Below are 25,172 nucleotides of genomic sequence, written 5' to 3' on the forward strand. Positions count from 1 at the left end.
CTATCCACCAAAAGTTGGACTCTATTTTCTCATCCCTGTACCTAGACTGGCCTTTTCACTTGCTCGCACAAATAGTGGTATTGTACAAATTCCAGAGCCTAGGCCTCAAAAATCCTTGCCTCTTCTCTTTACCCTCTTGGAATTCTGAGAACACACGGCCATACAGACACGTGGTAAGAAAGACCACATGGGGTGGAAGGCCCAGACTCCAACTTAGAGAAGTTGAAAGCAGCCACAGGACTGTGTTCAGGCAAGATCAGCAGAAGAATCACCCAGTCAACCCACAAAATTGTGAGAAACAATTAACTGTAGTTTTAAGCCACTTAGTTTTGGTGTGGTTTTGTTACATGGCAATAGATAACTGATAAATCTAGAAATGAGAGCCTGAAATCCTTAACATAGGCTGCAAGATGTTAACTTTGCACACCCTTTCTATCTTTCAGATCTCACCTCAAGCACTACTTCTTCCGATTCCTGTACCTACATCAGATTCCCTTTACACATGTCATCAGAGAACCTGTCCCTTTTCTTTAGATCACTTAATTCATTTGTAATTATTCAATCATGAACATAACTATTTGACTAATATCCGTCTCTCTTAGTAGGCTGTATGTTTATTGAGTGCGAAAGCATGCCTATTTTGGCTCACCACTGTATCCCTGGGGTCTAGTATAAAAATGGGTCATGGTCGACACTCAAATAATTGCTGATCTTTTAGCATTATCAGAGACTTAGAGTTTCTAAGTGAATTCCTAAGCTAAATTAAGTTTAATTCTTGAACATCAAGACTTTAAAAATTGTACCCACTTAACAATAATTTTTTTTTTTTAAAAGAGGGCGCAGCTCACAGTGGCCCACGCAGTGATCGAACTGGTAACCTTGGGGTTATTAGCACCATGCTCTAACCAACTGAGCTAACTGGCCACCCAAGAATTATTTTAAAACATGTACTTCCTCTGCTTTATTTACTAGAGTAAAAACAAATCACACTTTTCCATAATTTGACTTTGTCTGTTTTTCGGTACCAGCATCCTTTCCTTTTCTGGTGACTTCCTGAGTAATGGTGCAATTACTAAGAGTTTTAGGCAATAAACCCAATTTGCTCTACTATAGGGATTTTTCTGATAGTAGAGCCAAATGTAGGGTATTCAAATAAACTTGACAGGTATCTACAAAGTGTTTAGTACATATATACATATGTTATGTGCTCAGACAGTAACATATTTTTCAAAATACAGATGTAGAGTATAGTTGTCATTTAGTTTGTAATCTATTGAAAAACTAAAATATGTACATAAATGATAACATTAAACGTCAGAGATATGTGATCTTATTTCATACTGATATGAATACTGACATTAAACGTCAGAGTAGCTTGACATTCAAAGAAGGAAGAAAACGTAATATACTTCTAGACCAAACACAAGAAATTTTAATTCAATAGTTAACATAATACATGGTTCAAACTTCAAAAATATACAAAGGACATTACTAAGAAACATCTCCCTCTTCTTTGTGTCCCAAACCACACATTTTCCATTGTCCCAATCAATGTTTATTTTCTGTATCTTTCTAGTTATTTTATGTACATACAAAATATATATATATATGTAATTTTCCCCTTATTTTACTCAACTGGAGGCATTAATATGCACAGTACTCTCTGTACTCTGCCTTTTACACTTAGCAAACATCTGGAATATTTTTCTTATCAGAATTTAAAGAGCCTTGTTATTGTTTAACAGCTATGTAACAGTCCATAATATGGATGTACCATTGTCATTCAACCAGTCCTCTTACATTAGTTGTTTCCAATTTTTTGCTATTGTTATAATGTAATAACCTTGTAGATAACATTATTTCACACATATGTGAATATATCTATAGGATAAATTCCAAAACACAGAATTGCTGGTCAATACTACTTGTCTTAGGCTGGGTTCTGCCTAATAACTGAGCCTGAGAAACAGGCTTCTTTGCAGGTAGTTTATTTTGAGATGTGATCCCAAGAGGATCTGAGGCACTGGGACAGAGAAACAGGGAAGGAGGGAAAGCCACAGAAGGGTATGTTTTCTAGCTGCTAGCTATAGAGTGTAGCAACAACACCTAAAGCTTGTTAGAAATATTGAATCTCAGGCTCCACTCCTGACTTTCTGAATTAGAATCTACATTTAACCAAGATCCTGAAGTGTTTTATATATACATTTAAGTTTGAGAAGCGCTGATATAGCACTCACTGTTGTAGGCAATGAGGGCTCAATCTTGTTGGGGACCCTCTGAAGAGCCACAGAGAATGCACTTTGATTATTCATCCAAGGGACAGAAAAGGGGAACATTTAACCACTGGCTCCCAATATCCCATTGGTCAAGATTTGTTCCCTGGGGATTTAATTCCCTTCTACTTCCAGGTTTGCATAGATGTCAGAATTGCAGAACTGCAGGTACCCTGTGTGAGTAGCAGTGAAGCCTCCAGGCAGAAAGGGAGAAAGTGTGCTGTGGCTGAGGGAAAGTGCTGCCAGTTGATATTCGTGTGCAGTTGGATGCTGCAGCGATGGCAAGAGTACACACATGGGCCAGGAGGATATGAGGTGGAGCAGCAGGAGTACCCCAAACATTGGCAGCGTACATTCAATGGAGCACTGCTTTCCAAACTGTAGATTCCTCTCCTAACAACCTAGATAAGTATTTTTAGTGATTCACAATCAGCATTACAAAACAAAACAAAATAGGAGAGAGAGGAGAGGAGAGGAAAGAAGAAGAGAGGAGAGGAGAGGACAGGAGAGGACAAGAGAGGACAGGAGGAGAAGAGAAGAGAAGGACAGAAACTATCAGTACGTATGTAATAACGGTAAGTATTCTTTTGTGAAACTTGTTTCGGTTCTATATGTGTGAGTATACTGGGTTACAAAACAAGAATTTCTTACTTTAGGGCACAGTCAAAAAAGTTTGAAAAAGTTATGCTAATTTATACCCTTCCCTACACCCTTATTAACAGTACAAATTTCCTTATTTTTTTCAGTCTAAAAGGTAGAAAATGGTCCAACAGTGCAATTTTATGTCCATTTCTCTTAAATAAATGAAGCTGAGAATTTGTTCATCAAATTAAGAGATGTCTGTATTTTCTTTGTGAACTGTCTAATCTTATCCTATGTTTAGCTGTTTTTCTCCTTTTCCTAAATCAACTTGTAGGAATTCCGTATTAGGAAAAATAGAATTATGAGTATGATATGAACTGCCTTTTGACTTTGCTTATGGTTGGTTTTTATAATACAGAAATTTTGCATTTTTATGTAATGAAATTTTTTTATGGCTTCTGAATTTTGTATCCCTATTCCCTGCCAAGGTTATAAAATAATTCTCCCAGAGTTTATTGCAGTATTTTAATGATGAAATTTTTCTTACATCCAAACCTTTGATCCATTTGGAATATATCCTGGCATATCAGGATGTAAAGTATAGATCAGACTTAATTTTTTTCCAGCTAGCTTCCTGGTTGTCTTAACACCATATATTGAAGAAACACAATGACTCATACTATTTCTTTTTTTTTCTTTTGACTCATACTATTTCTTAATCCTTATGATATAGTGTTGATCAAATAGGCCTTCAGCTACCCTTTTGCCTTAGGACTAATAGCATGAAATATATACAACTTTAGTTTTACTGTAGTGACCACCCATACAACTAGACTGTCTTAACTTTTCTAAATTTAAAAACACTTCATAATTTGTCTTTTTAAACAGCTTAGACAAAGCGTTTTGAAATAGAAAAATTTAATCATATTTTGAAATAATTCAAGTAATTACATTATGAAGTCCTAACTTTTCTAACACCTTTCTCTCTTCCACTCCTTCCCCCACCCTGCTCTCCCTTCCTCACAAAAGCAATGGTTTGTACTTGGGAGGAGGGAGCAACCGCATTTTACTTGAACGGCTGCATAGTGACCAAGAAAAAGAAAAACCTCAAAGTCCCACACATTAAAATTTTTTAAAAAATCTTCAAATATAGTCCAGCGCAGCACCTTCTTAGGATAAGACAGTGTGGGCATATCACTGATGGAGTAAAGTAACTACCATGGTACATGTGGTTGAACTGAATCAGAACTAAAAACAACTTAAGACTGCTTGCTCTTTCTTTCATTTTTTTGGATAACATATTTCTAATTTTAATTTAATATTAAATAGAATATTTTTAATATTCTATTTTTTAATTGAAAACTAAATACCGGGGGTGCCAAAAATACATATACACATGACTTGTATTCACCTTTTGTTATCGGCATATATTGAATATTACAGTTTTAACACAGTTTTTTTTTGTTTCTTAAAATGTGTATACATTTTTTGGGCACTCTCTGTATATTTTATTTATATAACAAAATATGAGGAATATATTAATGTTTCTTAAAACTTGAATATCCACAAAAAAAGACAAAATTTCAAATTTTCATTATAATCACCATGATGCCAAAAGACTACTGATCAAAGTGGGTGTTTGGCTTTTCTAATGTTCATCTTTTTATCTGTCTTAAAAGGAAAAAACAAGTGTTCACAAAGCTTACAAGGACCCGATTAGAACTATAAAATCAAAATAAAATATGGTAGGAGAGGAAAGGCATAATATGAAGGGCTTATTCTTCAGTTAAACCACTTGTAAAAAAAACACAAAACAACTTCTTAATAAGACACTCAGTTAAGATTCCTCCCAATCTGGCGTTAGCCTCTCCCCAGCCTTATCTTTTTTTCATTCCAGTTACAGCAGAATATTAGAACTGCCCAGTCTCCAGGATCCTGGACACACTTAAAAAATCTATCAGAAATGCCCTAATATACTTTATTTTGAAATTGTCCTCTATCTTCAGGTTCATCTTAAACTACCTCTCATCCTTCTAATCAAAATCAATTGTTTTAACCTCTGTGATCTCACGTACATACCTGAAATACAAATTATACTTATTCATTCATTTATTTACTTGACAATATATACCGCGTGCCTGCTAAGTGCTAGACACTGTTCCAAGGCTGAGGCTATGAAGGTAAATGAGACTGACGTGGAACTTGCTGTTAGCACTCATATTCTAACTTGTATTTTTACTTACCGTCTTTCCCCAAAAGTAAGACTGGGTCTTATATTAATTTTTGCTCCAAAAGATGCATTAGGGCTTATATTCAGGGGATGTCATCCTGAAAAATCATTTTCTGGTTAGGTCTTATTTTGGGGGAAGCACGGTGGTTAAACGCCGATTCTTCCATCAATCTGTGAGTTCCTTGAAGTCAAGGCCCACATTTCTTTAAAGAAAAATCTTTGCCCACGTTGAGCACCTATCATATTATCTTTAGAATGGGAGCAACTGGTTTTAAGACTTGGCTTTGTCATTTACTGACATTGTGAACTTGAATAAAGCACTTACCTCTCTGATTCTCTTTTCTCATGTTTAAAATAAAGATAAAAATACCTGTCTTATACCAAATTTCAAAAAATAAAAAGTATGTTTTGAACGGTAAAGGTCTTAAAAAGCCACCAAATACTCCTCCTCCTCCTCGTAGTAGTAGTAGACGTACTAGTAGTAAATGATGTTTTTATCTCTGTTGAACTGAATTATAGCTGGGCCATCTGTTTGCCTTGATGAGCAAGGAAGAACTTCACTGACCAAAGAAACTAATGCAAAATAGTAAGCAACAAAATTACAAAAGTCCTTGGAACTGGGCACTAGCAGATGACACAGCTGGCTCCCTGGCAGGCATGGCTGTCCCAACCTACTGGCCTCAGTCCTTAGGGGATGCTGACACTGCCATCATAGACACTTCCCTTCTCTCCTTTCCGCTGGAAAGCAGGGCCACAAAGGAAACCTAGAGTATCCTGGAGGCAGGATGTTGCTGAAGGAAGCATGGTGCTCAGCTCCTACCTAGCTCTGCCACTTCCTGGCTCTGTGACGTGGCCCAGTCCCCTGACCTCCTGTCCTAGTGAGGCACTCACCATTTCGCATTGATTCCCTACTTGTACAAAAACAACACAAAACTACAAAGTCCTTCATTAGCATAAACAAATTTACACTGATTTTTTTGCAATGGTATCTCACCAGTTGATGGCTTACTTATTCTCTCCGTTAGATTTAGATGTATCTTCTACATGATCCAATCTGACGTATCATTCAGGGTTCAACCAGAGAAACAGGACCACTAGGAGGCATTTATATACAGAAAGGAATTTGCTATAGGGATTTGACCTTATGCAATTGTGGGAGAAGGTTAAATACTCTCTGTATGTGAGGCTGTAGTTTGAAGTCCACAGGGCAGGCAATCAAGAAGGGAAGATGGACATAAGGTGCAGAAAAGCAAGGACAAGGTGACACCCACAAGAATGGACCCATTTCTGTTCTTACTGCCTCCAATCTGGATGAAATGGGTGTTCTTCAGGAGGGACCTTTCATCATGGAGGTAAACACATCCCTGGCTATAGGTAAGAGAAGCCAAAGGGAATACAGCACAAAGTGGAGGAGCTGCAGGCCTGGCTGCTGTTCCACGCCAACAAGGTGAGTCAGTAAATAAACAACATGTAGGAGCTAAAAGTGCTCGCTCCTATCTTCCCAGTGTTTAAAAAAAAGTGGCTGCTTTGCTTCTACCTTTCAAATCTCATGCCAAATGGTCTTTTAGGGCCACTCTAACTAGAAACATACAAAGAAGGAAATTCTGGGAAGCATTGTTTATTCTAGCCAAGCTGACCCATTACAAAGCCACTTCTTGTCAACCTGGCACCCATACACATCTCCTTAAACCATACTAAATTTCCAAATGGAGACAGTAACAAAGTCATGCTTCTGCCTAAGGTAACTATCTGCTATACAACTAACCCCTTCCTTAAAAGAAGACAAAAAATTCTCTTGTATCTTTGGGTGATTGTTCTTCAAACTGATTCACATTCCCCTTTGATATTCTGTAACTTAAATAGAAAGATATAAAGTTAACTATTGTTAGCATATCTTATATTAGATGGTAGGGGAATGAGACTAGAAAAAGTACTTGGTTTAATATGTACACAAACATTCATACAAAAAAGGGAAATGAATATGTTATATCATAACTAGTTATATCATAATTAGTAATAATTATAACTATTACAGTGCTCATGCCTATAACTGGTCACTTGGTCATAGCTGGTATTTACAACTACCTTTTTCCCACTTCCGCTGCATATTCCCTTTGTCCTCAGCGGGTACCTCTGCTATTTGTAGTTCTTTCTCTGGTAGCATGGCCCAAACTTTCATTCCTGAAGTATCTGGGCCATTGTCAGTGCTGCCTACATTGTTAATTTCCACTGATTTTAATCATAGGACATGGAAGTACTGCATTCCAAATACACTCCTTATTACCCACATTACATAGTATCAACCTGATTTCCCCTTGATAGTTGGGCTCAATCAACCAGTAATCCCCTTTCTTTGCTTGTTGATTTACCAAGTAGCCAGAAGGAGGCAGTCTCAACTTTCAATTCAGTAGAATAATTGTGTCCCCAGATAGAAGAATTCCGCTCTTTGGAACTAAGACCTCTAGGATCAGGAGAAACTAAAGTGCAGAAGCAAGAAGCAAAAATTTTGTTATTGGATCACCAGGAATGATTGTAGGTGGAGCCACTCTTCATTTCCTAGTTTCTGGACCCCTGAATCCTAGTAATAGGAGAAACAGAAACATACTCGTACATCAAAAACTAACTTAGAGCACAGACAGCCTCCTGGAGGGTACTGCTCCAATCCCAGAAGGCATTGCCACGGAGCTGGCACTGCGAGTGAGTCTTCGAAAGGCCATTCCTCCATCCTATCAAGCCAGCTGCTTCAAGATGACAGAAAACATGTAAGACCAATGAAACCGAGCATGGGCCCATTGCTGTTCTTCATTTGCTGTAAAGTGAGTTCCTTAGTAAAAAGCAATGCTGTCTGGAATACCATGGTAGAAAAGACATGCTGTAAGTCTGTGGATAGTGGTTTTAGCAAAAAAACTAGGAGCAAGGAAGGCAAATTCATACCCAGAGCAAATGTCTAGTCCACTGAGAACACAGCACTGCCTTCTCCATGATGAAGTGGTCCAATGTAATTAACCTGCCACCAGGAAGATAGCTGGTCCTCTTGGGGAATGTTGCCATACAGAAGTTTCAGTGTTAGACCCAAATCCACCTTAATGAGTGGAAGTCCATGTTGCTGAGCCAATGCATAACCCACACATTCCTGGCACCATATGCCTTTTGTTCATGAGCCAATATATACCTCCTAGTGGTTCTGCTTCTCTGATTGAACCCTAATGAATTTGGTATAAAGGAACAGAATCTTGGAGAAAGATTCTCAGAATTGGTTCTGAGTTATTTAAAATTGGTTCTCTCATCTTGCTTTTACAATATGAATAAAACATTTATATTTAAAACATAGAAAATACCTACATAAAACTGACTAAACTTTTTGAAGACAAACGCAAACAAGGGTACTCAGATTATACTTACTAAGGACTGAATTAACATATTAAGACAACTTTTCTGAATCTCAGGAGGTACATTTGCAAAGCTTCTCTCAGACCAAAACCTTGCAAAATGCTTTACAATCCACCTGTTAAAAATCAAAGAATTCCAAGTTAGAAAAATTAAAATATTTTTCATTATTATATTTAGTAATAGTTGCATTTTCAATTTGTACATATCTATGTTTTGACTAACACTTACAGTTAATTTTCTGAGCTCCATGATGGACTTAAGTATGCTCCCTTTTCAGTAAACATATATTTTAAATCCACTTTGGGTTAATGTGTATGGATTTTAACATAAGTAACAACGGTTGAGCTAAAATAAAAATTGATCACAAGCATTTTGAGTAATATCCATATCAATATTACTCCTCAACTGTCGCAATTAGTTAAGCATTAAGCTACATACATACTTTATGCCCAAGAAAATACGCCAAGTCTAAAAGTTCCCAGAAAATTAGAAGAATGGAAGAACAAAATCCCTAAATTAATAGTATCAGCATTGCTTCAGATCACTTACTTCATGCAGTCAGCAAAAAGACTTTCCACTCCAACTGAATGAGCAATAATCAGGCATTCTAGGATAGATGCCAACCTTCTGGGAACAGGCTAAAATTGATAGAAAACACTACATTTACTTTTTTCAGTTTACAGAAGCTAAAAGTATTTGATTCATAAAGACGATCTGATTTATGTACCGAAACTGCAGAATAAATATGTGTAATTCAATAGTCTGTTATTCTTTTAATACCAATAATCACTAATAACTTTTAGTTTTGTAGAGTAGCACTGGAGCTCTTTTAGCGGCCAGAATGCACACCATCTCTATTCTAATTTCATTTAGCTTAAATGTTTTTTTTAAAAGTAAAGTGGTACAATAATTTCTAGCACATAATGTAATATAACCATTTGGTGTCATCTGTTTCCTAAAGTATAAAAACAACTTTAAGTACTCGTGCAATGCGAGGTCCTGCACTGACCTCAGATAAAATGATAGAATTTAATTACATCACAATTATATATATATATATATATATATATATTTAAAAGCACATATACAGAAATAATAAACTAAAACAATAAACAAATAAAATGTAGATACAAATAGTGAAAACGCATTGCTCTCGGTGTTAAACCCCTGTGCTACATGTTGCCTGTGCCACAGTTTCAGTTTTTTGGAACCACGTTCTTAGCACATGTATCGCCCATCAGGGTGAACAGAGTTCAACTTCTCTTTGTACACATTCATTCATTGTGATTTGGGGTTTACACTCTTAAAAAAGACCGACAATCAGCCAATTTGTGTATACAGTCTCCAAATGTATACTTCTGAAGATCCCCTACTCTGAGAAGAGCGAAAGTTTCTTTTTTTTTCTTTTTCTTAAATTTTTATTGGGGAATATTGGGGAACAGTGTGTTTCTCCAGGGCCCATCAGCTCCAAGTTGTTGTCTTTCAATCTAGTTGTGGAGGGCGCAGCTCAGCTCCAAGTCCAGTCACCGTTTTCAATCTTAGTTGCAGGGGGCGCAGCCCACCATCCCATGCGGGAATTGAACCAGCAACCCTGTTGTTCAGAGCTCGCGCTCTAACCAACTGAGCCATCTGGCTGTCTGAGCAAAAGTTTCTTTAGAAATGTCTCCAGCAGAGTCCTTTCTATAAGCAAGGTCAGTGATTTCCAACTTTTAAAATTATGAATTGCTATTAATTTGTTTTTCTAATACCCTTCTCCTAAAAGTGTTATAGTAGTGTTTCAGAAATTTAATACAAGTATATTGCTTTGCACATTAATAATTTCGTTGTTCCTTTTAGATAATTGGAGGTACTTTAAGTTGTCCTAAAATCAGAAATGACTTTCTCTATGTAGATTATACAGTGATAATTCTATCAAGGTAAATAATTTGGTTGTCTGACCCACTTCAGATGAGAGTATCAAACTATTATGAGTGAAGAGAAGACTGGTATAGACATACTTGACAACCTACAAGCCACCAAACTATTATGAGTGAAGAGAAGACTGGTATAGACATACTTGACAACCTACAAGCCACCAAACTATTATGAGTGAAGAGAAGACTGGTATAGACATACTTGACAACCTACAAGCCACCAGAAGTCTGACAAATTATAAAGTAAACACAGGAGTTAAACAGCCCAGCAGTCTAATTTTATTTAGGAATGACCAGCTCTCTAGAACAAAGTCTACTAATTGATATATAACTTAAGAATAATATCCACAAAAATTATTAAAATACAAAATAATTTGCTGCTTAAAGCAGAGACTGGTAAACTACACCTTGTGGGCCAAATCTAGCCCACCATTGTTTTGGGTAAAGTTGTACTGGAATAGTGCCATACTGTCCCATTTACATCCCGTCTCTAGCTACTTTGGCTCTACGACAGCTGGGCTGAGTAGCTTGGTAGAGACCACATGACCTGTACCACAAAGCCTGGAATTCTACTATCTTGTCTTTCACAGAAAAAGTTTACTGACCCCTGGCTTAAAGGGTTAACTTCAGTTTTCTGAGAATTTTCCTTATATGGAAATGTTGATTCCCAAGTGTTTGTGAAATAGGATGACTGATATTTAGTTATTTTCAAAACCTGCTTATAGAATTTGGGAAGACATATTTAAATCATTACCTAAAATATATTTTTAAATCAGTGGCAAAAAATATGTTAAAGCCCACTATAATCCTATAAAGTCCAAAAATCAAGTAAAGGCAAGATTGTGAAGTTAATGAAGTGACTGAAGCCAGCTTGCCAGGAGTTCCAGGGCCAGTTACCCATCACATTATACCCAAATCTGTATTACAATGGAGTATGTTATTAAAGATTTACTATATTTAAGTCACTGCCAAGAAACTGCATAACTGAGATCTAGAAGTTAAAATTATATATTTAAAGATACGTTTACACAAATATATAGTATCAAAACATGTAAAGCAAATAAAGATAAGGTCAATAAAAACAGAAATTGTTCTCTCAAATATCTGTTACCATAGTAATACAGACTATATTAAAATAAGGGGGAAAAGTTTTCAACAAAATATCATATCAATAATTTTTTAAAATTTTCTGTTGTTTTGAAGGCAACAAGTATACCTTTGTGTTTTAAAAATTAAGTGGATTATTGAAAGTAAAATATAAGAGCTGGATATAACCCATGTATAGTCAAGAACATGCTAAAAACAGAGGCAGTGGTACAGACTATCCATAAAAGATATTATTTTAAAAATATTAGATATAATTGGTTTATTGAGAGGTCTCAGTTCACAGGAGATGCTAACATAATACTTCTTTTTCCCAACTAGTGTTATCAACCATGTTGTGTCAAATTCCCCCTTTGACCATCCCTTAATGCCATGATAGACAAATTTCAGTACTTTCTGGTTACTTTTGGTACTCAAATTCAGTATAGTACTGTTCAAACAGCTATCTCATATCTGATTTAAATCTTTCCCTCCCCCATTACTGACTACATTTATAGTTGGGAGATATGGAGTAGGGACTGGAGCATAGTCTGGTTTCTGTTCTCCATTTTCTGGTTCTAACTCCTGTGGAGAGGCTAGGGTTACCTTATGTAACTAACCAGAGACTACCATGGCAGTAGGCGGATGTCCTTGCCTTTGCTCTAATTCAGATGTTGGTGGCCCGTGCTGATGTGGTAGCTCTTTAGGGGCAGACTGGATTCACCCTGGCCTCTCAGTGGATAAAGACTCTTCTAGTGGTTCGTAAAGCACAAGGCCTCCCTAGGTGGGACACAGTGGCTTCCGGCTGTATCAGTCTCCTCTAATCTTCGTGGAATCACTAAGGTCCTCCTCCTTCCCTGTGTACTGTATGTAACAGCTGTGCGGTGAACTCCCCACATGTTTTCTATTTATGACAGTAAGTATTGTCCCTAATCACCAGGCTAGTACTGGCTTCCTCAGCAAACCTCCTTCCTTTAGAAATCTGCACATTCAAGGATACTCTCACTGGTTTCTGAGGCATATTCCAGGCTCCCCCAAGAAATCTCTTACCACTTTCTTTTTTTCTTTAATGGAAGCTCCAGAATGGGCTATATAATGGGATATATTAGATGACCCTCTGGGGATGAGAAGATATTATCTCCTCAATGCAGATACCCTCTATCTCTAATCTTTATTTGGGATATTCTTGGATTTCTCTCCCTTCACTTGGCTGAGAAGATGGGGGAAGCAGATGAAAGAAAAGGAATATCTTTCACCAGAATTCTTCACTTTCTACAAAACTGAGGACACCATAGACTGCCCTCCTTCTCCTAGTTCCCTTACTTATAGAGGCTGGACTTATGGTTGATTAAAAGTAGCTGAGGAGTTTGTTTTTCAGTAAACCTTGAGGGGGTGGTAGTGGTGGTGGTGCTGGACCCAGCTGTCAGTGGTTCTGTTTTAGTACATGGGGTGCTTTCTTAGCTACAGCTTATAGAGAGGTGGGAAAAGTCCTATCCAACACAAAAATATAAATTTAAATGTTATTGAAATTATTAAAATTACCTAATTACATTTTGTACAACGCATATTGTTGCCTCAAGTACCCAATAAGAGGGGAATATTGATGTAAACAATTCTTCTAAGATTTGTGCTTTTTTGTTGATTATAAAAGTAATACATGATCATTGCAGAAAATTTAGAAAAAGTAGAAAAGCATAAATAAGGAAAATAATCTAAGAACAATGTACTGAATTGCATCTATACAAATGCATAGATAGCGTGGGATCTTTCTTTAGACCATAAATTAATGTTTACATAAACTAAAATTTAAAAGTTAATATTTATACTCTACCTGGGGAGACAGACAGAAGAGAAATATATACCACCCCAAGCACATGCTACCGTATTACCCCGAAAATAAGACCAGGTCTTATATTAATTTTTTCTCCAAAAGACGCATTAGGGCTTATGTTCAGGGGATGTCATCCTGAAAAATCATGCTAGGGCTTATTTTCCAGTTAGGTCTTATTTTCGGGGCAACATGGTATAAAGAGAAGTAGAAGCAGGAGTAGAACTTCAAAGAAAAGAACCAACGAAGCACTGTGATAAATGCACTTTGATAAATGGAGAAGGTAACCTTGGTTCCTGATTTCTTTTCTCTTAGTTCCAAACCCTGAGTCCCAGCTGTATACTCCACCTTGGAATCATAGAGGATACTTCTAGATAAATTCATTAACCCCCCCCCCCACTTCAATTGTATTTTACTTAAAATTATCTTAATTAATTTTTGTTTTTTACAAGTACACCATATGAGTTATTTCTCAACTAAAGTTTCCATTAGTTAAAGTGACTTAATATATTTAAGATTTAAAGCACTATTTACTATCAGAGTTAAAAATCTAGTACGTAATAATGGGTGACTTTTAGATCTGGGTAAAAGATTTCTGAGACTCAATAATTACCTTCTGAAAGAAATTACAATAATCTCTTCTTAAAATATAGATGGCTACTTCTTTTAATCCTTGTAGTCCATACATATCAGCTATATTGAGTATCTGACTAAAATAAAAATAGATACAGTGTTAATTCTCCAGCATACAGGGATCACTGCATAAATTATATCAATGTCTAACTCCTATGGTGTACACCTGAAACAAATATAAAATAATATTGAATGTCAACTGTAACTGAAAACAAATAAATTAATTAAAAATAAAACCCAAGGCATAATACACAACAATTTCCTGATAATATACAATCTTTTTAGAAAAAAGAAAAATCTGAACTATTTTAATTCTAACTTTCTCTCCTACATAATAGATACTCTTCATGGATTATAAACTGGACATAAGCCAGCAGTTGAAAGCACTGTCACATGATTTGAATAATGGAAAATAACAAGAAGTAAATTTGGAGATGTTTCAATCGAATTCCCCTCAGAGACATACATCGAAGTCCAGGAAACTGCTTTGAAAGCTGTTCAAGTTACAAAACTCTTTTCAACCAATTTGTATGATAAAAATTTGGTTCGGGCAATTAATTGATGTTTATCATATTGAAAATGCTTACAAATGACCCGAAGATTGGAGTCAGCATCCAATGACTCAGAAGGGTTCCGCTGCTTCTTTCATTTGACAAGTACTTCTGAGCACCCACACATACGTTAGGTACTTAGGAAACCAATAAGCCTTGAGGGCGTGATGAAATTCAAATAGGTTTTCAGGAGGAAATCTTCAGTATTTAATCCTTGTGACTCATGATACTTTCTCCCCAAAATCATATTTATTCAGTTTGTAATTAAAGGAACCAATGTATATTTAAAATTAAAAGAGCAGCTTTCATTTGTCTGATTTTAGATAGCAATAAAAGGAGAGGACATGCAGAAAATTAGAAGAGTAAGGTAGATTTCACTCTCCAATAGGATTTCAGTAGCATAAATGACACTTCACTATAGAGCACTTAAGAATCATATCATGGTTGGTCTTTAGGATGTCTATGTTCTTAAATTAATTTTAATGTTTTTCTTTTGCTATTTAAAAGAGACATCCTAAAGATAAAGTTTCAATCAATCAATCTTATTTTATAAAAACCTGCCATTTATTTCCCACAAGTATAAGGTTTTTCTAGCATAATTTAAGTCTAATAAAGACTTTTAAAAATCTTATTACTGTGAATTGCTTTTCTTCTAAATACAGTGACTTTTCTTCTAAATACAGTGACTTACTGTTTTTAGATATTCCCAAACACACATAAAATATGGCAAAAGGGGTAATAAAAGTGAAGCTTCCACTTTATTGACACTTTGAAACATTATCTCAACAAAGCAGAAGCCAAAAAATATTAATACTTTTATATTTAAAATTATTAAAAAGTAATACATACCCAATGTTAGCTTTATCTGGAAAGTCCAAAGTTCCTCCATATATAAAATGCATCATAACATTCATTTCTACATGGTTTATACTGAAATATAAAAGAAAACTAAACTCAAATCCAGAAATAATTAAGGTTTAACTGATATCAATGATACATTCCACTTTCCCATAAACTTTTAGCCACGATAAAGTTTTAATCTCACTTTTATCTGAAGAATATATTCTTCAAATATCCAATGCCATTAATTTTATGTAAAGTATAACTGCAGCTATGGATTTTTATGTAAGTTGTAAAATGTTATTAGTCTATTATCAAATCATTGATTACTTGTTGAGCATCTTCTATAATAGACTTTAGGAGTTAGAAAGGACCAGTCCAACCTCAGGCTCATTAAGAAATCCCTTTGTCAGCATTTTTGACAAATGACCTCTGTTCTTGCTTACAGCCTAAAATGAACTCTATTCACTAGAAAGATTCTTATTATGCTAGTAAATGTCTCGTTATACAGGTAAAAAGTAAAGCTCTGAATTAAGTAATAGTCTGGAGTGATAATCTTCATGTCCCACTGACTACTGGATCTCATACTCTGAATTCGTAATCTCCTTCCTCTTCCAACACCCCACATTTGGTCTTCTTTCTGTTATTTGCTATTTTGTTCATAGCACTAGAATGGGACTTCTTGCATCTTGTCCTACCCTCTATTTCTGTGCCAAGGGGAGTGAATTTTCTGGTTCATGGATACCAGCACTGGTCGTTGGTCAGGAGGAACTTAAGACGAGAGGTAATTTGATTTCTTTTCTCCTTTCTTCTCTGACCCAGTGGGAATAGGAGATGGAGAAAAAGTGCAATTGCTATCCAAATTCAGACTTTCGGGTGGGTTGTCTTAGAAGAGACATAGTCAGGCAAGTTGATTTCAGCTCTTGCGTTAAAGCACATTTTATTCCTTTAACAGTTTTTATCAATAATAAAGGCAATGTTTTCTTCATCTGCTGATTTTTCTGTCTTATTCTGAACAAGAAAAAAGTACATTATTTATTGGGCCCCCCTCAAAACTCTAACAGCATCTAGATTATCATCTAGATACCTAAATCAGAGCCTGAGGTTCATCTTAATCCTCTCCCTCATTATATCCCATCATTTATACCTTCAAAAATTTCTACAATTCAGCCTCGGCTGTTATTTCCCCTCTCACTGGTTTAGCCTCTCATTTTCTCTCATCTGTATTATAACAGTATCCTCTCACACGTGTTTCCTGCCTGAAATAATCTCCTGTATTCCATTTCCCACATTTCTATTAGAGTGACTTTGCTAAAATGTAAATCTGATACAGTCCTCCACTTTGAAAACCCTTCAACAATTCTCCATAGTCCATAGAAAAAAGTCCAAATTCCTTAGCTTCGTGTACAACGTTCCTTATCATTTGACCTCTGGTTCTCCCTCTCTAGCAGCTGTTCCAAGGTCATGAACTACTCATTTCCTATACCTGACCTACTTGTAGTTCCTTATACATCCAACCCTTAGCACATACTGTTCACTTGGCTTAAAATGCTCTCCCTCTCCACTTATTTCATCTTTCAGACACATTATCTTTGTTTCCTTAATGCCAGTAGGCCGAAAAAAGAAAAAGAAAAAAGAAAAAAAGAAATCACTGAATGTTAAACATAGTAACTAACATCCATCGAGCACTTATTATGAACCAGTCACTGAGCTAATAAGCATTTTGAATACCATTAGCTCATTTCATAACAACTCAACAGTAGATATTTTATTAGTTTTCATTTTATAGATTAAAAAACTGATGTAACTTGCCCAAGGTCAAATGGCTAGTGATGCACTAGAATTTAAATCCAGACAGACTGACTCCAAAGCTTGGGCTCTTAAGAAGTATGCTACATATACTTTCATCACCACATTTATCAAATTGACTTATGATATCTTTGTTTACACATTTGTTTCTCCTTTTAGACTTAGTTCTGTGAGGGCAAGGTTTGTATCTTAGCTATTCTTTCATCTGCAGTAGCAGCAGAGTGTGAGCATTGATTCAATACTCCCAGGATGAGAAGAGTTTCTGTTCCCCACATAATACTAGAGCAATGCAATGGAATAAGGGTCGGGACAATGCTGATAAGACCCCCCCACCCCACCCCCAGTTTGTTAAGCATAGTATTTAATATCTGCCAAAGAAACAAAAGGAGGAAGGCAAGAAGAAAAGAAATGAAGTCCCGTAGGGTAGGGCTCAGAAAGGTGTTTGCTTTGATTTTTATGGCCTTAAATAATATATGCTCAATAAATGTTTGATGAATGTTTAATGAATGGCTTGTTAGGGCACTTATAGCATCTTCCCTAACCTTCAGAGGAACACTCAGTTGAAAACATATAAACACTTTTCAATTAATTTTATAAATATTTACTGAACCCTACTATGGCTAAGCACTGGTTTCTGCTGATTCAAAACTCTAAATTACTAGGATGTATACTATTCCATACACTTATCCTCTATCAAGAGCCATTCTTATCAATGTTAATGAAAATTATTCATTAATGTTGAAAGAATAGTTTCTTTTAAGACTTGACATATTTAAGCAAAAGATAACAATGACCAAATAAAAACAAAAGTATTTTTACTAAAATAAATAGCAAAATCTAGACATGTGAGCCTAGGCATACATCAGTATATATGATAGCTATAAAAACAGCAAGAAACCGTTTTCCTGCTGCCTTGACAGATGTTCTACTAAACTGCATTCTCATTACTGTGTTGTAAGTCATTTGTATTTTTACTAAAAGTGTTTATAAAGACATGATCAACTGACCTAGAAAAACAACAAATTATTCCAATAGCTCACAGCTTAAATGGAAAGACTTAAAGCACTATTCCCACTTAAATGGAATTAGAATAAAAGCTTGCAGATGAAAACTACATACATATACTCAGAGTTAGAAAAAAGAAAAATGTATAAGAGGACAGAACTCTAAGATCTGAGATTGAACACGTACCTAGTCTACTAAAATCTGTACTTTACGTGTGCTTCCTAGAGTTTCAAATTCCTATGTGTGTGGGCTAAAGTAACTCATTCATTCATTTGTTCATTTGTCCACTCATTCACATTCTATATTTATTGAATGACAGGCTCTATTCTAGACCGGGAGATACAGGAAGTTTGCATTCTAGAGGGAGGACATAGACAACAAATATGCAAACAAATGTATGAAGAAGATAACTTTAACAGTGAAAAGTGCCATGAAGACAATACACCAGGATAACAAAAGAGAGCTACTCGAGAGTTGGACTGTAGGTATTAATACTTTAGGTGGGGTGTTCTGGGAAAAGCCCAGGGGCCAGATCATACAGCGTCTTGTAGGTTATGGTCAAGATTTGGGTTTAATTCTAGTTGCAATGAGAAGGCACTGAAGGATTTTAGTCAGAAGAGAAATATAATCTGATTTATATTCCAAAAGATCATACTGAAGGTTCACAGCAGTCCCAGGAATCTCCCAAAGGAGATAAGAAAATCCAATTTTATGCTTCAGAGCCCCAAGCCACCACTGGAAGACTCCTATTTACATAAAATAGAAACATGTGGAACTTCTTTACAGAAATATTGGCTATGGTTCAATTTCCAGTATAGGATGTAAAAAATTTCCCCCTTTCTCCACCAGAACAGGAGAACTTCTAACTATGGCCTTCCACCTCCCAACTCTAGGGTATGGGTAGAACCAGGGTTGTCAGGCTTTACCATTCCTACCTCAACTTATTGAAGTCTGTCCCACTTAAAAAATATCACATGCATTACGTCTTTCAGTTACAAATTCATTTAAAAAACTGATAATTTTCTGTAAGGACAGACGGGATTTCATTCTAATTTACTGCAGAAAACATCCTGTAGACATGCAACTGTGGCATAGTTCCAAAAGAGGCTGCTGATCAAGCAAAGTAGGCATCGCTATCCTAGTATTGATAATGACCCTCATTTGAACCCATTTCTCTCTAGAAAATGAGAATTATCTAATTTAGGGAAAGAAAAAAAAGACAAATATTATCGAGCACTACATAACATGTACCAAGCATGATGCCAGCTTCTTTCCTTGTTTATCTCATTTAATCTTTTCAACAACCACAGGAAGCTCAGGGACTGTAAGCAATGTCCCTGAAGTCATATAACAAGATAGGACTGGATGTAAGACTGCCTATAAGGACATCAAAGTCCATTAACCTTCTACTATTCCACACTACCCATGGAAACATCTTTCTAGGATTACAATATAATATGAAAAGAATTTGTTTTGTAGATTGCTTTGCTACAATATAAAAATTCCTAAGAGATATAATTTTTAAAAATTAAAAAAAATTTTTCAATTACAGCTGACATTCAACATTATTTTAGTTTCAGATGTACAGCACAGTGGTTAGACATTTATATAACTTATGAAGTGTTCCCCCCAATAAGTCTAGTATCCACCTGGCACCATACATAATTTTATATTACTGACTATATTTCCTATGTTGTACTTTACATCTCCATGATTACTTTGTAATTGCCAATTTGTATTTCTTGATCCCTTCACCTTTTTCATCCAGCTCCCCCAAACCCCCTCACATCTGGCATTCATCAGTTTGTTCTCTGTATCTATGAGTCTGTTTGTTCATTTATTCTGATTTTTAGATTTCACATGTAAGTAAAATCATATGGTATTTGTCTTTCTCTGTCTGATTTATTTCACTCAGCATAATACCCTCTAGGTCCACCCATGTTGTTGCAAAGAGTGGGATTCCATTCTTTTTTATGGCCAAGTGATAGTCCATGGTGTATATATACCACCTCTTCTTTATCCAGCGTATACTGATGGACACTTAGACTGCTTCCATATCCTGGCTATTGTAAATCATGCTGTAATGAATATAGGGATGTATATATCTTTTTGAATTAATGTTATGGATTTCTTCAGATAAATACTCAAGAAGTACTCTTAGGATTACTGGGTCATATGGTAGTTCTATTTTTAATTTTTTCAGCAACCTCCATACTGTTTTTCATAGTGGCTGCACTTGTTTGCAATCCCACCAACAGTGCACGAGGGTTCCCTTTTCTCCACATCCGCGCCAGCACTTGTTTGTTGATTATTCATTGTTGTCATTCTGACAGGTCTGAGGTGATATCCCATTGTGGTTTTAATTTGCATTTCTCTGATGATTAATGACATTGAGCATCTTTTTTTTTCACATGTCTGTTGGCCATCTGTATGTCCTCTTTGGAGAAATGTCTATCAGGTCCTCTGCTCATTTTTAAATCAGATTGTTTGGGGGGGTTTTGGTGGTAAGTTGTATGACTTTTCTATATATATTATGGATATTAACCTCCTATTGGATATATCATTGTTGAATATCTTTTCCCATTTAATAGGTTCTCTTTTCGTTTTGTTGATGGTTTCCTTTTCTTTGCAAAAACTTTTTTAGTTTGATGTAGTCCCATTTGTTTATTTTTTTATTTTGTTTCCCTTGCCTGAGGAGACATATCCAAAAAAATACTACTAAGAGCAATGTTAATAAGTTTACTGCCAATGTTTTCTTTTAGGAGTTTTATGCTTTCGGGTCTTACATATAAGTCTTTAAGCTATTTTGAGCTTATTCTTATATATGGTGTAAGAAAGTAGTCTAATTTCATTTTTTTGCATGTAAGATGTGATTTTTTTAAAGTAAAATTCCTAAATCCCCTTCAGTCTTTCTATAGCTTTATATACCATGATATTAATTACATTTTAGGTGGTAATTTGAGACAGTCAATTTGATATGTGATACAAGAGAAAAAAGAAAAACATATTGTGGATAATAATAATAAAGGATGTAGATAAAACCCAGCTGTCAGGAGGTACTTTCTTCTTTCATGTTAGTGTTAGAAAACCTTGCTTTATCAGGCAAGAAAAAAGATACGTAACTCATCTCCAATGTGGTAGCATTAGAATAAGCCGATTAGAAGTGAGCCTCCGCTGCTAATAAAGCAGCTCTGGATAAGATGAACCAGTAAGGAGCAGAGCCTTGCTTATCACAACAGAAGTGAAGGGAAAATACTGTAAGATGTGTGAGCCTGGTCATTGATGGCTCTCTCATCTTACAGTATTTTCCCTTCACTTCTGTTGTGATGGCAAATTTGGTTATTTCTATTTGATTTTTCCTTGAACAGCTATTAAAGTTGGTCAGCAGTAGTCAAGCCATATTATAAGAGGAGATACTTATCCATTACCTCCATCATGATCAAAGATGGAAAATTACAGGTAAGAAAGTAGAGACCAATAGTTGACGTCACTCGTTTCTTGTCTATTGATCTCTTAATAAATAGACTTCATCTTTAAAAGCCTGTGTGTTTTGAATGTTTAATCTGATGGCTCATGAGGGCTGATTACGGATTGCCTTCATTCCTACAGCTAAACTCAGAGGTCATCTTGAACAATATAAACAGATAAAGGTAGTGCAGCTCTGTTTAAAGAGGGTCTTCCCAAAGGGCCTTCCCCTCAGATCCCAATCCCACACCATGTGTTCCCAGGACCTTTAGGGTCCTATGGGATTAAGTTTAAAAGTCACAGATTTATTTATTTGTTTGTTTGTTTTTGTTTAATTTTTTTAGTTAAAAATATTTTATTTATTTATTTTGTTGTTGAAAGTCACTGATTTAAATAGTGGAGGGCTGTTTAGCTAGCTCAAGAACATGTCAATAGGAAACTTTTAATGTCTTCAGTGACTGTGGTGGACTGGACTCTGAATTAGGAATCAACAAACATGTGATTTATACTAGCAGAAGCACTTATTATATTAACCAGGTGACCTCAGGAAGACATTTAACTTATCTGATCTTGTTTTTATTCACCTGTAATATGTGAATAGACCTACTCTCTCAAAGATTGATTTTAAAAATTAAAGGGCATAGCAAATGTGGAAGAAGTCTAGAAAATACACGGTATTATTGTAAGCTATTATTACTGCTGAGGACAGACTCTATTTGGAGAGAATGACAACGGTAAACAATAATAGATATCAGGTAGTAAAAACTGTTACTAAATGTACAAGGAAATAAAATTTCTTCCAGGAAAAAATTAGACATGTACTCTCTGTAAATTACTTTCCCATGCTGTAGAATAAGATCCCATGATCATATACTTCTTTTGACCTTTATCTCACTACAAAAAAAAAAATCACATGATTTTCAATGAATTCCAAAAAGGTTGCATTCTGAGTCAAACTAGTCCCTGGACAAATTTCCAAAATCACACCACAGTGATGATCCCTAGCATTGGCTTACTTAGAGAGATTGGCCTCTGCTAGCACTATCCTTCCTGTATTCAAGGGATCATTTTAAATTCATCATAAAAAGAGATCTTATCAGTAGGATACATATAACTTTCAGGTTGTTTATCTACAGTGATCTACAGTCACCAACTGATCCATCTACACATTCCTTTTACCCATAGGATAACAAACTTTTTAGCTTGGCATATAAAATTTTCCATAATCAGAAATCACTGGTCACCAGAGGCAGGGGGTAGAGTGTGGGTTAAATGGGTGAAGGTGGTCAAAAAGTACAAGCTTCCAGTTCTAAAATAAATAAATCCTAGGGATGTAATGTACAGCATGGTGACTATAGTTAATAACATTGTATGGTATACTTGCAAGTTGCTGAGGAGTAGATCTTAAAGGCTCTCATCACAAGAAAAAAAATTGTAACTGTATGTGGTGATGGATGTTAACTTCACTTATTGTAGCAATCATTTATATATATATACATATATATGGTCATATTACACACCTAAAACTAACAACGATATATGTCAATTATATCTTAATAAAAATAATTTTTAAATAATAAGAGAAACTCAGAAGGAAAGACAACAGGATTACTTAGACACAAATGTTACTTTCTTTTTTAACATCACCAAAGCAATTCATGTTACGTTTTGATGTTATATTAGTGGGAGACTGAAAAAAAAAGAAAAACCTTCCATGTGTAAATATTTTATGCATGTGGGGGACACATCAGTTGGATAGGAAGTTTACTTTAGTAGCCATATCAAATAAAAACTTGATGCTTATATGTGCAATTTTATATCCTCCATTACTTTTTCTTTATTATTCTTTCATTAGTCTAGTCTTTTTTCTTAAAAAAAAATACACTGAAATAAGGGAATCCATATCATTTCCATGGATACATAACTGAAATCATTAACAGTGGCAGTAGTTGACACTATACCCAAAAAACAGACTGCAAAATACGTTGTGATCTGTGTATTCAAACTGTGGTAGTATAATTAAAACGTAACCTTCTAAAGGCCCTGGTATGAAAGAAAAGGGGTTAGGTCATTTTGCATATGCGTTTCATTTCTATTAAAAGCATATAATATCAAAAAATAAAACACATTATATATTCTTACAAATAATGTTTCAAAATTCTGTTTTATAAAGAGAAATTACAAAGTGAGAGGCATTTGGGAATCTGTTTTAGTTAGAAAGAGAACCAGATCATTGTAACCTAGAAGGCTCAAGATTATAAGCCTGTGTGACAAATAAATGGTAAGAATTTATCAGTACTTTCCATGCATCCACTGCTATGGAATTTCCACCATCACCATTTCATATCTACGTAAGTCTCTGGCCAAGACTGACCCAGTGACGGAAACATCAATGGTGAGAATGACACAGAGTTGAGAGGCTCTGTCAGATCTCCCAGGCAATTTTCCTTCAGAGACAGCCCTCCCCCATAATGTATAGATTCTCACAGTGATCATCTATGTCCAAAAAATGTTCCACGTCATCATTTAAGGAAGTAGTTCACTATTAATAGCTGTATCGGTAGTTTGTATAAATTGCCACCAATTGTGCAGATTCACCATTGCATTATCATAGGTTGTTGAAATCTTTACCTATTCAATTTATTCTTTAAAAGAAAAAAAAAAGAAAAGAAAGAGAAAAGAAACTACCTGTTATAGACTGAGTATTTGTGTTCTCCCACCCACCCAAAGTCATTTATACAAAGGGTGCCAAAATGTATACACATTTTAAGAAAGGAAAAAACTGTATCAAAATTGTAATAATATATACTGATAACAAAAGATGAATACAAGTCATGTGTATGCATTTTTTTGGCACCCCCGGTATATATTGAACCCTAAACCCCCAGAGTGGCTACATTTGGAGATGGGGTTTCTAAGGAAGTAATGAAGGTTAAATGAGGTAATAAAGGTGGGGACCTGCACTGATGTGATAGGATTAGTGTCCCTATAAGAAGGACACTATAAGAGAGCACTATAAGAGAGATCTCTCTCTCTCTCTCTCTCTCTCTCTCTCTCTCTCTCTCTCTCTCTCTCCCTCCCTCTTTCTCTCTCTCCCTTAACCTTCTTTACACCTCCTCCACCCCACCCTCATGTATTAAAGAAAGGCCATTTGAGCACACAGCGAGAAGCGGCTGTCTGCAACCCAGGGACCCAGGGTAAGAGCTCTCACTAGACACCGACCTTGCTGGCATACTGATCTTGCAGAACTGTGAGAACATAAAATTTCTGTTGTTTAAATTTTTGTGGTACTTTGTTATAGCAGTCTAAGATGGCTAATATACTATCTCTACTACTAAATGTCCCCTACTACCTCATTTTCAGAAAATACACTTGGTTGAATTTTACCACATGAGAAATATTTCCTTGATTCATAAAAAGTGCTTTGTGTTATTTGCAATCATTTTCAGTCAAGCTGCCTTGTAAAAATTATGCTTACCCTTGAAGAGTAATGTACTCTTGAGAGCTTTCAGCCCAACAGCCACACAGCATCGCAGCAAAATAACTCGATCTGGCACTTAAAATGGCTCT

General features: G+C 35.7%; 1 protein-coding gene across 2 annotated transcripts in view; it reads right to left on the reverse strand.

The window, feature by feature from the left end:
* BTBD8 (BTB domain containing 8) overlaps positions 1-25,172 on the reverse strand; it is a 102,314-nt gene that overhangs the window by 38,396 nt on the left and 38,746 nt on the right. For both annotated transcript variants that reach the window (XM_081056166.1, XM_081056165.1), the window contains exons 5-9: positions 25,081-25,170; positions 15,333-15,413; positions 13,913-14,009; positions 9,025-9,113; positions 8,488-8,590 (exon numbers count right to left, since the gene is read on the reverse strand). In XM_081056166.1, the coding sequence (XP_080912292.1) occupies positions 8,488-8,590; positions 9,025-9,113; positions 13,913-14,009; positions 15,333-15,413; positions 25,081-25,170 (460 nt within the window). The remainder of the gene's footprint in view (positions 1-8,487; positions 8,591-9,024; positions 9,114-13,912; positions 14,010-15,332; positions 15,414-25,080; positions 25,171-25,172) is intronic.

This window comes from Rhinolophus hipposideros (genome assembly GCF_964194185.1).
Source record: "Rhinolophus hipposideros genome assembly, chromosome: 8".
Lineage (NCBI taxonomy): Eukaryota > Metazoa > Chordata > Mammalia > Chiroptera > Rhinolophidae > Rhinolophus > Rhinolophus hipposideros.